The sequence below is a fragment of the Podarcis vaucheri genome (assembly GCF_965113315.1).
Source record: "Podarcis vaucheri genome assembly, chromosome: 4".
In the NCBI taxonomy this organism is placed as follows: Eukaryota; Metazoa; Chordata; class Lepidosauria; order Squamata; family Lacertidae; genus Podarcis; species Podarcis vaucheri.
The window spans coordinates 60,018,446-60,033,891 of NC_138762.1; the positions used below are offsets into that span (position 1 = coordinate 60,018,446).

Here is a 15,446-nt window from a genome sequence, read left to right on the forward strand (position 1 = left end):
TTTACCGATACAAAATTAAATCAACTCTTGTGTAGGATACATTCTTTAGTATCCTTGCTAAGCCTGTACAGTACTGCTTATAAAGCAATCTATTTAATTTAACAATTGGGGGGGGGAATAGTCACATCTTTTTCAATAACAACATTTGTGAACTGGAATTTGCTTTCATGCTGTTATCACCTGTCTATAAAGAATCAGATCCAAGCCCCCAAGGAAACAGACCATACAGGCGGTGGCGTGAAAAGAGACTTATTTGAGTTGGATTGTGTCTGAAAGGAAATGATTACTGAACTCTGGTTTGGAAATGACGCTGATATCCGAGGGCGGTTTTTTTCACCTAGACATTGTGCGAAGATGCTGAACAAGGAATAATGGCTTCACTGGCTGCAAAGGCTGGACATGAAATAAGTCTATTTGTGCTGAAAAGGTAATGAGTGAAGAGGGACTGCGAAAAAATAAAGCTAGTAGCTCAGTATGGACTAAAGTTGTTCCCTGCTTCATTGTCACTGAACAGGAATCTGTATCCTTCTAGCTGCTTTTCACAAGGCTCAACTAGTTAAACAGTGTCTTTTTTCTGACAATGTAATACAGTCAGATTCTTAGACATTAATCTGCAATTGGTTTAGTCTGGGGAAATACCAGTGCAAGTAAGGTGGTCGTTATTGCAAAATAAATATTTTTTTTTAAAAAATCACCTCACACATGCACACATCTGATTTCAAATCACAATGATTTCAAAATCAAGTGATGAAACAGGCTTCCCAGGATAGAGACACAAAGGGTCCACTTTTTTAATGTGTTGAGGGGGTGAATCTGATAATGCTTGATGTGTATTAGGCATGTATGCAATCATCTCCTAGTCTTTTCAGTCTTTCCGTTCATTGTAGAAAACTGTGGCCTGGATTTTGTCTATTAGTTCCTCTTCACTAGGATGAGGAACAAATATATTTCTAATATTGAAGAACGGATAAAGAAAAAATGATTGTTCTGATATGGTTTATGATTCATGCTGACTTGAGCTGGGGACATCTTCTTCTCTGGCAATCACTAGTAGTCGAGTAAGATTGTCTTCCATGAACACAGTCATAACCGTGAGCCCATAAGTGACTGTGAGGCCAATTCTGGATCCACATGTCCTTCCACAGTGGGGACGTAAGTTTCCGGGCGGGAGTTAATCATGGTGAGGGTTTTCAAAATGTGCCTTCCTTTTAGTGCATTTCTCTCTTTCGTCCTGAGTTCGAGTGTCTTCAAAGTCCATAACACCTTTTGTAAAGGCTGTTCTCCAATTGGAATGCTCGCACGCCAGTGTTTCCCAATTGTTGGTGTTGGGGACATAAAAAAGTAGCAGAAGGCATGCCTTCCATTCCGGGCCATTTTGTTGGCTTGTTTGCTACGAAGGGTTTTTTTTTTAATTCAACAAAAAATGGCAGCCAATAAAAATGAGCAAAAACTATGGTTAGCACTTGGCCAACTGGTTGTAAAGTTAGATCCTGTACAGCTGATCCATCCTAGGAACAAAACTACTGAGCAGTCCTGAATTACCGAATAGGCAGATTAAGCACATGCTTAGTAAATCAGGGGCACAAAAAGAGAGAATTCTTTTTCTTTTTTTAAAAGATATTTAACAAAAAGCACTGAAGGAGTCATCCTGGGGAAAATCAGAATTTTGATACACTTCCTTACATCTGCTCCAGCTCTTCTGCCATTTTTCTTTTCTCTTTTTATTATTTCTCCCCACCTGAAGCAGAGGGCTCCCTACTAATGTAGATCAAAATAATGTGAGAAAATCAGAGTCTGTCATTTGTTGCACATGACATACATGAACCTACATTTCAGCATATATGTAAGTCTTGTGTCATTTTGAAAAATAAAATTTTATTTTACAATTTAGCATTGTTTTTATTTTGAATCATATATATGTTCAGTGCTTAGGGCCTCAAAAGGTCTTGATCCAGCCCTGCTGCTGACTCATAATTCACATCGCAATGTCTTAGCATTATGTTCTGTCATGACCTACTTTTCTGGTAAAAAGCAAGCCTGAAGAGGCAGGGGGTTGGGAGTTGAGGAGGGAGAGGAGAAGTCCTTTGCATAGCCTGAGATCCTTTGGGATCTGCATTCTCTTTCCGTATATCGATACAGAGAGAAAAGAACCATATGGGCCCAAGCAAATAACATGTTTTTCCAGAATGTTAATTGTTGCAATGATGGCTTCTATAGTCTCACTTGCAATTTACTTAATAAGATGCTGACAAAAGTATATGTTATTTCTGTTTCCTGACAGATGAAAGCACACATTTTTCAAGTTGTTAGGAGGAAACTGATTTTTGTAAAAGCAAAAGGGTTTTTTTTTTAGCAATTTGACAATTTGCAATTATTAAGTGATGGATGTTATTGCAAAAAGGAGAAGTGTGTATGCAAACTTCATCTATAGTCTAGGTTGCTTCAGAACTGTGGATATTTGAGAAAGCACTTTTAAAAAAATGTTCAAATTCTGACAGAATTACTGTCTAAACATTAAATTCACTCCTTTAGGCATGTTATAGTCTCTACAAGACCAGTTTTGTAGTACAAACACGAAAGAGGCTTGTGGCATCTTCCAGGGATCAGAAACCTGCGGCCTTCCAGATGTTGCTGGACTGCAACTTCCATCACCATTGGCTATGGCGGCTGAGGCTGATGTGAGTTCTAGTCCAACATCTGGAGGGCTTACAGGTACCTCCCCCTTGTTATTGCCAAACAAATTTCATTAGGGCATAAGGTTCTGTGGATCAGAGTCCACTTCCTTCAGATGAGGTGCCGGTTGGGTTAAAGCTTGTAAAGTTTACATGGTAAAAGCCACCATTTACAGCAGCAGCATTAATTGCTGACAATGCAGACATGTTAGGATTCCTAAATTAAATAACACCTGTAGCAAGGTGTGGGCGCACGCATGTCGTTGTAGTTGTTTTAGAAAACCCCAACCGCTGTTACCATGATTCGCTTCAGAGGTGACAGAACTTGTGGCACAGAAGACAAATGTGTATTGATCACAGTAATCAACTAGAGAAGGCGAAACTTTGTGGGTTCCAAGGTCATGTAAAAACAGCTCAGGACATATCGCAGCTTGGATGATGACGGGAGACTAAGTGATGCATAAGAACAGCATCCTGTTCTTACAGTGGCCAACCAGATGCCTCTGGGGTAAGGTTACCAGAAGTCCCCGTTTCCGGGGACAGACCCCAGATTTACAAAACAGTCCCCTGACAAAATCCATCTATTCAGTAGGAAGTTGAAAAGTGTCCCCCGGATTTATTGAAAAAAATCTGGTAACCTTACTCTGGGGAGCCAGCAGGCAGAAGAGCACAGCAGCCCTCTCCTCCCTTGTGCTCCCCAGCCGCTGGAATTCAGGGCATACTGCCTCTAACAGTGGAGGGAAAGCATCAACACGGAGAGCCTTTTATTCTGCAAATATGTCTAATTCTCTTCTGAAAACATCCAGGTGGGTGGCCATTACTGCATTTTCTGGAAGCAAGTCCCATAGTTTAATGACACATTCTGTGTCTTTATCCTGGCTTTTGACAAGTGAGATGTATTGGTTTTTTAAAAAAATATTTTGATGATTTTACGGTAAGTTGCTTTACCAGGCAGAGGGCCTTTTCGGTAGCGGCGCCTGCCCTGTGGAACGCCCTCCCATTAGATGTCAAGGAAATAAACAACTATCTGACTTTTAGAAAACATCTGAAGGCAGCCCTGTTTAGGGAAGTTTTTAATGTTTGATGTTTTACCCTGCTTTTTAATATCCTGTTGGGAGCTGCCCAAAGTGGCTGGGGCAACCCAGCCAGATGGGCGGGGCAGAAATAAATTATTATTATCATCATTGTTATTAGTTTTTGTTGTTGCTGCTGTTGCTTTTATACCGTGTTTCAATACTCTAACCCACCCTGGGACCTTAAGAGTGAAGGGTGGGGAATAAATACAGGACGAATATCAACAACAACAACCTCATTTGTACAAAGGAAACCCTGGCCACTTGGCCTGAACTGCATTATGCTCTGAGACTGCCCGAGTCTCTGAGGTAGCTTTGGCAATACGTATTTAACGCGCGGTGAGAAGGAAGAGAGAGACTTGTTTCGAAGTTGCGCGTGGGACCTAAGCTGCGAGGGGAGCTGCGAGGGGAGCAAAGCAGCCGCGAAGTGAGGGGCGCAAAGGCTTCCCGCGTTGACGAGCCTGCAGGGGGCGGCAGAGAGCAAGGGCGGAGCGAGCGGCGGCCCCCCCTTCCCGGCCGCCCTCTGTGACGTCAAAGGGGGGGTCTCCAGGCAACCGGACTCCAAACAGCGCGCCGGCGCTTGCTCCGGCCTTGGGCAGCGCGGAGGGCGACCGGCCGGGCTCGGGCAGCAACACCAGCCCGAGGCGGCGGGCGGGACCGGGGCAGCCATGGCGCTACCGCTCCTGCCCGGGAACTCCTTCAACAAGAATGTAAGTGGGGGTCGGCTTGGTTCCCGCCGCCTCCTCCTTCCCCCGCCCGGGGGCTCCCCAGGTTCATGTCCACGGCGCCCCCCCCCCGAAACGCGCAATGCCTTCCTCCTCGCAGACGCCGCGCCTCCACGTGCTCGCGCGGATCCGGCTCAGGAGGACCCGCCACGGAGGAAACACGAGGCGTGATAACAACACCCCCCCTCCCGCTGCATTGGGCTCCCACTGCATGGCAGAACCACTTTCCTTGTATTCCCTTTATGAAGCTGGACCGGGAATGCCCGCCCCCCCCCGCCCCCAGCTTGTCATTTTAGCAGATAATGTGGGGGTGGGGGTGGGGCAGCACCAGGAGGTGAAATTGATTAAGACGTGGGGTGGGAAGGAAGAGAGAGGGATCACTTATCCCCTTCTCCTTTCACCCTCCCTGTGTGATTTGTAGCATCACTTTTACATACGACCTCTTCTTTTCTACGAGGAAATGCCTCATGTTGAGATAGATCTCCGTAGTTCATCTCCTGCTGTCTCCATGTGCTGGCTGCCTGTGGCTGTGCAGAGGCAGAGAGGTCTTTCCTTAACCCTCTTACACTTTATAACAACTTCGGTTGCACATGCAACATGCATTTTCAGCACGTGGTTCACATCAAAGGAATGGTCACTTAAGGGCGCTGGAAATTGTGGCTTGGTGAGGGATGGACTGCAGTTCCTGATATTCTTTGGTGCGGTGACATCTGCTTTAAATGCATGGCGTGTATGGGGCCTTTTGCAAGCTCAGTCTTCAATATACCCCAAGCATTACTGGCCACTCACACCTCCATATTCAATACAAAGGTACATGTATCAAAGGAATACTTCAGCAAGGGAGGAAGGTCCATTAGGGTGAATGAGGTACTGCCTTACCAACCTCAGCCTGCCCCCCTTTGTATTCCTTTTTACTTAAACATTCCAGGCTCTCATTTCCTTCTCCTTAGTATCATTGTTTCCTCTGTAGAACGAACCAGGGAAAATGATGGGGGCAAAGCTATAATTTGTTGGCTCTGTCTGTTATTAGCTCTGGCTCCACCCACTGTTTGTCTCCCTGCCTTCTGCACTGTCAGTCCCAATGGGTACCAGTTACTATTGGATTAATGTAAGGATTTTTGTGCCTTGAAAGCAGCATCATTTGCATGGGCATAGAATCATAGAATTGTAGAGTTGGAAAGGATCCAGAGCGTCACCTAGTCCAACCCCCTGCAATGCTGGAATTTCAACTAAAACATCAATGACAGATGGCCATCCAACCTCTGTTTAAAAATCTCCAAGGAAGGAGAGTCCATCACATTCCAAGGGCATCTGTTCCACTGTCAAACAGCTCTTACTATCAGAAAGTTCTTTCTAATGTTTAGTCAGAATCTCCTTTCTTGTAACTTTAAGCCATTGGTTTGGGTCTTACTGCCTGAAGCAGGAGAAAACAAGCTTGCTCCATCTTCCATGTGACAGCCCTTTAGATGTTTGAAGATGGCTATCATATCTACCACATTCTACTAGCTGTTCCACAATCTGGGGGACTGTGTCAAAAGCCTTACTGAAATCAAGATACAGTACATCCACAGCATTCCCCTGATCCACCAAGCTTGTAACTCTATAAAAAATAAGAAAAGAAAAAAAGAAATCTCTGGCAAGATTTGTTTTTTTGAAGCCCAAGCTGGGTCTAAATATGACAACATCCTGTTGATTTCAGTGAGCGCTGAAGTCAAAGTCATAGATATATTTGAGTGTGTTCCAAGAACATATTTATGAATGGATTTGTACTATTATTGGAAGAAGCATAAATCTGCAGGAACAATTTATCTTCAGGGATTATTTGTTAAATGACAGGTTCAGGAGTGAATCTTGCAAAATATGGGCTCAGCCACAAGACAATTATTTCTAGGGTTATCCAATACAGTAAGGGCTGGATTTAAACCAGGCTTCTGCTTTGCTCTTTATTGAAGTGTATTTCATCACTCTGTTCCTGAAGTTTGGAAGAAGTTTTAAAGGAAATGCTGCTTTTCCAGACTTTTTGTGAATACTGTAGTTTGTCTTGGTTATTAAAAATAGTTGGTTTGCTCAGCAGAATGCAGAATGCATTGTAAGGAACTGTTAAGTGTTTACTTGTGTTTCCACAGGCGCCTTGGTGATGGATTGTTAGCTAGGCAGCCACTTAACATTATTCCCTGCTGAATAGAAACTTCTTACGCCTTCTGTTTAGGCCAGGTTTGGGGCACTTTTAGATCCTGCCCCATTGTACAGTAGCAACAAACACCTCTGAATATCATATGCCAAATCCAGACAAAACAGGACTATTATCTTTGTGTTTTGTTTGTGAGTGCCCAGACTCAGAGACATCTGGCTAACTTCTTTCTGTTGGAAGCAGAAGAGGAGGCTAAGCCTTAAAATGACCCTGAAAAATGATTCTTTATCAAATAATAATGTTTCTTCCCCCTGAGGAAGGTTACCATTTACCAAAATGTGTCAGAGCATTTTATTGTTTCCCAAGGGGTATTATTATTTGATAGAGATTTATTTTCCAGTACCATTTTGAAGCTTTGCCTCTTCTTTTGTTGCCTCATGTCACTGCTCCTTTAGTATCTGTTAGAAACAGAATGGTCTTGGGTCAGATCCCACAAAGCAATTCTTACATTTTTATAATAAACCAAAATTACTAGCAGTCTGTTAGACCAAAAGCTGATTTTGGCCAGTTTCATTGACCATGAGAGCACTCATTCTTTTACAGTTCATTTTACAGCAGCCATTGACCTTGGTGGCAGCTTAGTGGCTGTTGGCCAGGCCGGCTGAGGCTGAGGGAAGATGGAGTCCAACAATGTATGGAAGAAAGACATATCTCTCCCCAATGAGCAATAATGCTGTATTGACAACTCCATAGGTTTCTAATGAGAAGAGCACTAGCTTCGTTTTCATAAGATACAACTCTACACCACTTCAGCAACAAAGTGGTGGTAGATCTCATTTTAAGATTGCTACTTCCCCAGCGAGTGTATTGCTTTTGTGAGTAGCGGGCATGCTGGTGTGATAACATGATCAACTTGTGTCTCTGGATGTGCCGGTCTTTGTGCTGATTGTTGCTAATCCAAATGTAACAGCCAGGACCAGCACTATTTAAAAATTCTGCCCCATGACCTTGCAAGCATGATCTACACATTAAATCATTTTGTTATTGGATGCTGCAGCTTGGTGTATGATGGTCATGCGTAAATGAAACAGCTTGTGCACACCCACCATCAGGATGGGGGTGATATGATGGGGGTGAGATTCTCATCCTCCTCACCTGCTGTTACCAGTCACTACTACCCATCTGTTACTACTTTCAAAAACTGAAGGCATAAGCTGCCCTTTACTTCCTGATATCAGTTCCTAGCCATTGGGGTAAGGTCAAGCGCTTGCTTAAGTCCCATTGTTTAAATGTGGCCCAGAGCTTTGTCAGCCTGGGCTGCCTGTGTGCAGTACTGTACTAGCCTTCTTATGGAAAAGCATTGTGATGGATGTGATAACTTTCAGAAATCATGAAGCATTAATGCTGTCACAAACTTGAACCAAAAATTGGTAACTGAATCTGAGGAAAATTCCCATGTTCCAGAAGGAGGTGCTTTGGCGCTGTGCCATCAAAACCAACATGCTGTATATTTTGAGTGTTGTCTGTGCTGGCACTACAGCAAGACCAAGCTGAAAATAAAGCATGTTGGTTTTGATGGCACAATACACACGCATCTCCTTATGGAGCATGGACACATGGCTCCTGCTCTTCTGCAACGCTCTTCTTTTCCTTTGTTTGTTATTCTGTCAGTATGTCTCCAAAAATATAAGCACACAGCTCTTTTTTATTTAACCCAGGCATAGGCAAACTCGGCCCTCCAGATGTTTTGGGACTACAACTCCCACCAACCCTAGCTAACAGGACCAGTGGTCAGGGATGATGGGAGTTGTAGTCCTAAAACATCTGGAGGGCCGAGTTTGCCTATACCTGATTTAACCCTCCTCCACCCTGAGTTGCCCAACAAGCCTAACCTGCATGTTCTGAAAAAAATAGCATTGACCATACTCCTCTGTAGTATTTAAGGTAATGTGTAGTTTGACTTCAGGTTGCCTCAAAGCCAAGTTTGGAGAGGCCCTTTGTCAATTTTAATAGTTCAGCTAAAGTCTGAAGGGAAAGTCTTAAGACTCCCTGCTGGAAACAGTGGTGGTGGTGGTGAAACTGACAAATAACTACTGTATGTTGTACTTTGAGGCTCCATCCATCCATCCATCCATCCATCCATCATTTTATTTGTATGCTGCCTTTCCATAGTTCAAACCATGCTCAAGGTGGCTTACAACATGAAAAAGATTACATAATTACAAACATAACCAAAGAAGTCAAACAATAAACGAAACATCAGAAAATACACAATCAAAATGAACAATTTCCACACAAATCGTAAGAAGATTTAAAATATATATACGGAAAGTTAAAATCAATAACAGCAACAACAACAACCCCCAATAACTCCGCCTAGACAATACCCATGTCCCAGAGTCTGTTCAGCAGCCTCAGCTTTTGCAGCTGGAGTCAGTCAGGGCCTTGCTCTCCTAGGCTAGGTGGAAAAGACTGCAAGACAAGAAGCAGGTCTTCCAGGGCTCACAGCCAAGGTGGCTAGCCAGATTTAGCTCCAGTGCAAACCCCCCATTTGCAGTCATAAATAAGATGCCACTACTTTTTCCACTTGTGATTTAGTTTTTGATGTAATGCAGTTGTGCCCTACCCCATGCACCCGATAATATGGAAGACTTTAAACTAATAATAGAGCTGAGTGCTTGTGTTTTGCCATCTTTGCTTTACTCAGAGCCATAGATTCCAGAGCTACAAGCACAACACTCAGTGGTTCCATTTATTTTTTCCTAAAGAGGGCAATCCCATTCATTTCATGGCATTCCATCTCAGTGCCACAGAAATCAGTGGAATTGTTCGGCAGATATGCCCAGAAAAACTACTTCCAAGATGGACTCATTCTGTGTATCACATCTGAGTCAATAAAATGTCCAAAAAAATTACATGGGTATTTAGATTGAAATTAAAATAGATTTAAAGCCCTTTAATTATTATTTTATCATGATTAATATTGCTTCATGGATTCTGAATTGTGTGATTCAGAATCCATAGGTTTTATTCTTGTAACTGCAGTCTAAAAATGCCCTTTTGTGTTTTCTGAAAACATTATTTATTTCCTCTTGGTTGCAGCTAGGGAAAGAAAAGTTCCATAAATCTCAACACTGGAGTTACTGCAATAAGGTTTCTATGTTGGTGGGAGAAGACAAACCTGGAATAGGAGGCGAACCTTTGCCTGGACAAAAGCTGAAACCAAAGTACAGTGTGTTTCCTAGAGGGGCTGGATGTGATGCGCCTTCGTGGGTAGCATTTGATAAACAGGTACAGCGAGACAGATTTGTTGGTTCACATTATTTGCAAGTTTCCAGTGGCTTGTGTGTTCCTTCACCCCAGCATCCTTAGGTGAAACCTGAAATATGCGTAGCACTTAGAAGGGTGTAAAGGGTGAGCAACACACAACTGGGTGATGTTCTGTTCTATTGACATCTGACAGTTTCATGCTCTTGGATTGGATGACATTTTAGGGAACAGGGGACCTTTATTTCAAATTATTTATTTGATAAGGTTTATATACTGCTTAATTGCCTAAAACCTCCAAGCGGTTTACTCTCTTGAGCGAGGGATTCCAAAAAATCACAGAATCATAGAATTGTAGAACTGTAGAGTTGGAAGGTACCCTGAGGATCATATGGTCCAGCCCCCTGCAAGGCAGGAATCCTTTGCCCAACATTAAGAGTCTCATGCTCTACTGACTGAGCTATCCCACCAAAGAGATGGGCTGCAGGTAGAGGGGTCTGGATTGCAATTTACCTGCCAGATCTTGTGCTGCAGGCTTCTAGCATCTTTGAATCACCAGAATGCCATTCCTGAAATTCATTTTGTCTCTGATATTGTGGCTTATTTTCAGAATTCAGAGGTTGCTTTTCATCTCATAATTGTCACCTTCAGAGAGAAGCATCTGTCTACATAGAAAAACAATTCCAGAGAGTATTTGCCATGTTATTGGCTGCTGTTTTATGTCATTCCCTGGGCACTTGCCTAATTCCAAAGAGCCCTACACACCTCACCTTGCCTTGCAATATTTTACACAATGATTTATTCCAAGGAAAACAATAAAAATGAATGAATTCCAATTTTCCCAAAAGTTCTTTTTGTCCCATATAATTTATTTCAGCTTCGAATTTACCCCTCCAGTTTGTAAAGAAATCAGAGGTTGAAGAGAATTTGCTATTTCAGATAAACTGATTATGCAAACATAGTGGCATAAATTTGCTGTAAGACTGACCCTGTGCTTTGTGAATGTGAAGGGCAGCAGCTGCTGGGCCACCCCATCCTGTGTACTAATATTAAGACACCTCTAGTCTTGGAAACATGGCATAAATGAATAACTGCGCTGGGGTAGTGGAGCAGTCAAGAGCCTCAACTGTGAACCTCACTTTAGTGTGAATGAATTTAGTGGATTTAGGCAAGCCACAATCTCTCATCCTCAGCCCATCATCTCCAGGATGAGGGCAATAATAGTGATATCCATTCCTATAGCATTTTTTGTGGGGATTACTTAATGACAATTACTGCATTGAGACATCATATTAACGGTTTGAAGGAGGATTGGGAATGAGCTCTGTGCTCATCTGCTCCCTGTGGTTTGTGCAAGAGCTCTAGTCCAGGATTGCTAACCAGGATCCAACTGTAGTTTGCAATCCTGGCCTTGACGGCTCACTTAGACAACCATGATTTGCTGTTACATCTAAGCCAGGAAGGCTTCTGTTAAGCTATGTATACAAGGAGAGAAGGGAATGGGGAAAGGGAGATCACATGTGGAAAGTGCAAGACCTTTGGTTGAATGCATGAATACTTATTTCTTATCCTCCAAATAATAGAGATGAGAGGCTTTGAACACTGAAGAAAGTGTAATGTGAGTGATGAATGTATTATTATTATTAATTTATTGAATTGATATTGTTACACTTATTAAATATTGCTATTAATGTGTGTTTTAAAAAAAACACAAAAAATGTTAAGTACCATAGGCATTGTGCTGTTATTCTTATGCCATCTAAAGGTACTTTCACTTCTAGGCTTGGTATTTCAGCATTGTAAATTTGTGGTTTATGAAGTAGTTATGCATTAAAAGAATTGTATCTCTTTGTCCCTCTTTTGTAGACTTCCTGAAAATTTAAAATGAAACTGAAGGAGAAGCGCGTGCTCATATTTCATTTTAATAATACATAAAATGGTGTGTTTAGTTTTTCCATTGTGTAATGCTTGCTACAAGGCTATAATGCTTGCAGCATGATCTACAAGCCAGTTCAGCCAACGTGCTTTGGATTTAAATCCTATCCTATCCTGTGAAAACCAGTGAGGCACAATCAGCATAAATCCAAATACAATTACTTAACTGGGCTTGGGATTAGGATGTTAAATAGTTAAGTTGCATATGGGACAATTCATGCTTGAAAATGTTCCTCGTAAAATTTGTTCATCAAATTATACTGTCCAAGCAAGCCAAACATAATGCATTTTCCAGAGTGCCCCACAGGACTTGGCTAATTTCCATTCTCTCTCCCCGCCACCCATCATCTCTACTTGATATACAACTTCTGTTAATTTTATTTAAAGAGAGAGAATAAACATTAACACAGAGACACTCCAAACACCAGGCAGCTGGTGATATTTTGTCACAAAAGTTATATGCGTACATGAAATAGGAATATTGCAGAAGTTCAGAGATCGGAATCGGAAGGTATAATCTGCAACATTCAGTTCTTTGCTAATTTGAAAATTCTTCTTGCTGAGGCTTATGGTTGTTCCCTTTTGATATTTGTAATGTTAGCCATATAATCAGTGTTTAATTATCTATGCACAGCCTATCTAATTAGGAGATTAAATCTGCTCATTAAGTGCAAATTCAGACGAGACTTTACTCTGCATTAATAGCTTCTCTCACCCCCACAGCTGCTGTCACTCTGTCTTGCTAGCAAGGCATACTTTGGCATTTTTTTGCAGTAAGCCATGCTACAGGATTTCATCTTTTCTGCAACATGGATATGTTTACTCAGAAGTAAATACTTCTGTGTTGAAAGGGATTTACTCCCCAGTAGGTGTCCATGCTTGGGGTCCCCTGTTTTAGGACTATATTAATAGATTTTCCAATGCACATTTTCAAAGCTGGAAAATAATCAGTGCTACACATCTCTGCAGCATCAGAGGAATCAGGCCTCACTGTGAAATTAACATCCCATAAACCTCCTGGGGAATTGCCAGAGTTCATACAGCACTATATTTATGTATCTCTGGCTTTTAGAAAGTTACTTTCCTACATTTATTTTTCAAAGCACAAATAGGAAGATGTAATGTTGATCACCATCCTTAGAGAGAATCGTCCACTCTTCTGTACCCTGATGCTGTCCTTTCTGGTCTGGATTCAGGAGTATATAGTAGATGCCAGTGGGGACTTTGAGGAGGGCTGCTTCTTGTGTGATATGTGTGGACTTTCTTGACAAATGAAAAAAGAAAATTACTGGAGGTTCTCTGCATACAGCCCCCCTCACAACTCATAACAGTATTATTGATTGAAATATTGGACTAATAATTCAGTAAATTTAATCAGAAAACAAATATCACTCTGGCTCACTCTAGGTTGCTGCTTTTCTTCTTGCTCACACCACTCCATTCTGGCTTTGTCCTTCTACCTGCCTTCTGACTAGCTGCAATTTGTGGGAGGGGCCTCGTACATTTGCTGTCTCACACAGAGCCCCTTTCCATTGTTCCCCCTAATGGCCCATCACCCAGGTGATCACCTCATCAGGAAGCTAGCCTGGATTACTTTGTAACACTTGTTGGCTCCAGAAAAGATCTGATTTAGGAAGGACCATTAATCATGTAACTATAATAAATGCATTTTTCTTATAGCCTTCCCTACCTCTCAAGAGAGCCCATGGTGGCTTAAAATAATAATAAAATGGCACACTAAAACAGTCTTAAAATTGCAATTAAAACCACAGATCAGTAATATGTACAATAGCAGATTGTACAGGAAATATTTCTTAAGTTACAAAGGCTTGCAAAAACAACTAAGAGTTTAGCTGATGCCTGAGCAGAACTAATGTGTGTTCGTGTGTGTGTACGGAGTGTGTGTGTCAAAATAACATTATTTTGTAATTTCTATTTTGTAGCATTTCTGCACAACTTTCACATACTTGCCAATCTTTTTCACAGTATGTGTTAGCTTGCAGACTGTTGTAATCCCACACATGTCTACTCAGAAGTAAGCTCCATTGAGTGGCATTGAGGCTAGGGATAGGAGAATCTGTGGCTCACCAGATGCTGTTGGATTCCCAGCTGCCTCAGCCAGCCTCTGAACAGTTGCGGGTTCCCCATCCCTCGTTTCAACTATTTTCTCAAGTGATATTCTCATGTCCTTTGTGCCATGTGTGAATGTTGTCAACGAGTGAAGCTGGGAAACAGCACTCGATTGTACACTGTTACAGGGATGTTGCAGAAATTGTCCAGATTTGCATCCATAAACAAATGTGGGGCTTCTGCCCTGCAACTACCCACCTCCCCAATCTCATATGCTCAATCATGGGGAATTAATGAGTGGTTTTTGGCTCCACGAAACATACACATACACACAACATAATTAGTGTATGTTATGTTGATATTGTTGCTTCCAAACAACGTCACTGACTATGGCAACACATCACCCATACTCAGCCAACTCTTTAATTATGCAAAGTTAACAAAAGAAACTGGTTTGTAACCCTCCTCTTTTTGGGTGATAAATATAAGGCCTGATTAAATGTGATTTCTTACGTAATGAAAGCGTGATGAAGATGAGTAAATGTAAGTATGATGATCAGTACAAGAATACAGCATAATTCATTGCGGGGGGGGGGGGATAAGGACCAGCAAAGCCCTGCTTTCACATACAGCATGGGAAAATAGAAGGGAAAAAATGAGTCTACACTTTGGATGATGAGGTAGGGATGAGCACATCACTACACTCTAATCAATGCAAGTTTTACAAGTGTATTGGACTTCTCTAAGTAGAAAACAATTCAAATCACATGTGTGACAGGATGACTCACACTGCAGTCCTACACGCAGAATTTAATTGGACTCACTTCTGAGTAGACATATATAGGATTGCACTATCAGAGAAAGCTCAGATGTTGAAATCCAAATCTCTGTGCTTACATTTGCTCAATGCACTGCTTTGTTTAATTTACAGCTTCACATTACTTGTTTACAACTAGTGCTTGTTGATTTTAATTTGTGTTTTTTGTATAGGTATTGTCTTTTGATGCTTATTTTGATGAAGAAGTTCCTGACAAAAATCAAGAGCTGTACAGAATAAGACATTGTAAAATATATTTTTATCTGGAAGATGACACAATTCAGGTGGTTGAGCCCCAAGTGAAGAACAGTGGAATTCCACAAGGTATTTTTTAGTTACAAATGCTCTCCTTGAAGCATCCCTCTTCATAAACTGTAATCTTTGCCTGTCTGGTACAGTTTGTTCTTTACATAGTATTATTATTGCTTACAAGCGGGAAACAGTTAAATGTTAAGAAGTTCAAGTTTAGGTTCAGCTACAACACAAGTTCCAGTGACTCAGGTTGAGGCCAGCTGTGAATCAGTAACCAGTTTGGTGTCTCCTAAACTTATTTGAATGAGATCATAGGCGCCGACTCCATGGGGCTTGAGGGGGCCCGAGCCCCCTCAAAAATTCGTTTGGGGGGGCTCTGCCCCCCCAATAATCTCGGGCGCCCCTCCAGCAGAGCGCCGCCGCCGCGCTGGCTCTGCCTGTCGACGCTTGGCGCGTCCGCGGCTTTTATAGGGCGCCCGGCACGCACCAGCTCGATAACGGGCA

General features: G+C 42.1%; 1 protein-coding gene across 1 annotated transcript in view; it reads left to right on the top strand.

Annotated features, from left to right (window-relative positions):
* The first annotated feature begins 4,302 nt into the window (after window positions 1-4,302).
* EFHC2 (EF-hand domain containing 2) overlaps window positions 4,303-15,446 on the top strand; it is a 55,923-nt gene continuing 44,779 nt past the window's right edge. The window contains exons 1-3 of the mRNA XM_082219831.1: window positions 4,303-4,455; window positions 9,704-9,892; window positions 14,864-15,014. Of these exons, the coding sequence (XP_082075957.1) occupies window positions 4,414-4,455; window positions 9,704-9,892; window positions 14,864-15,014 (382 nt within the window). The 5' untranslated portion in view covers window positions 4,303-4,413. The remainder of the gene's footprint in view (window positions 4,456-9,703; window positions 9,893-14,863; window positions 15,015-15,446) is intronic.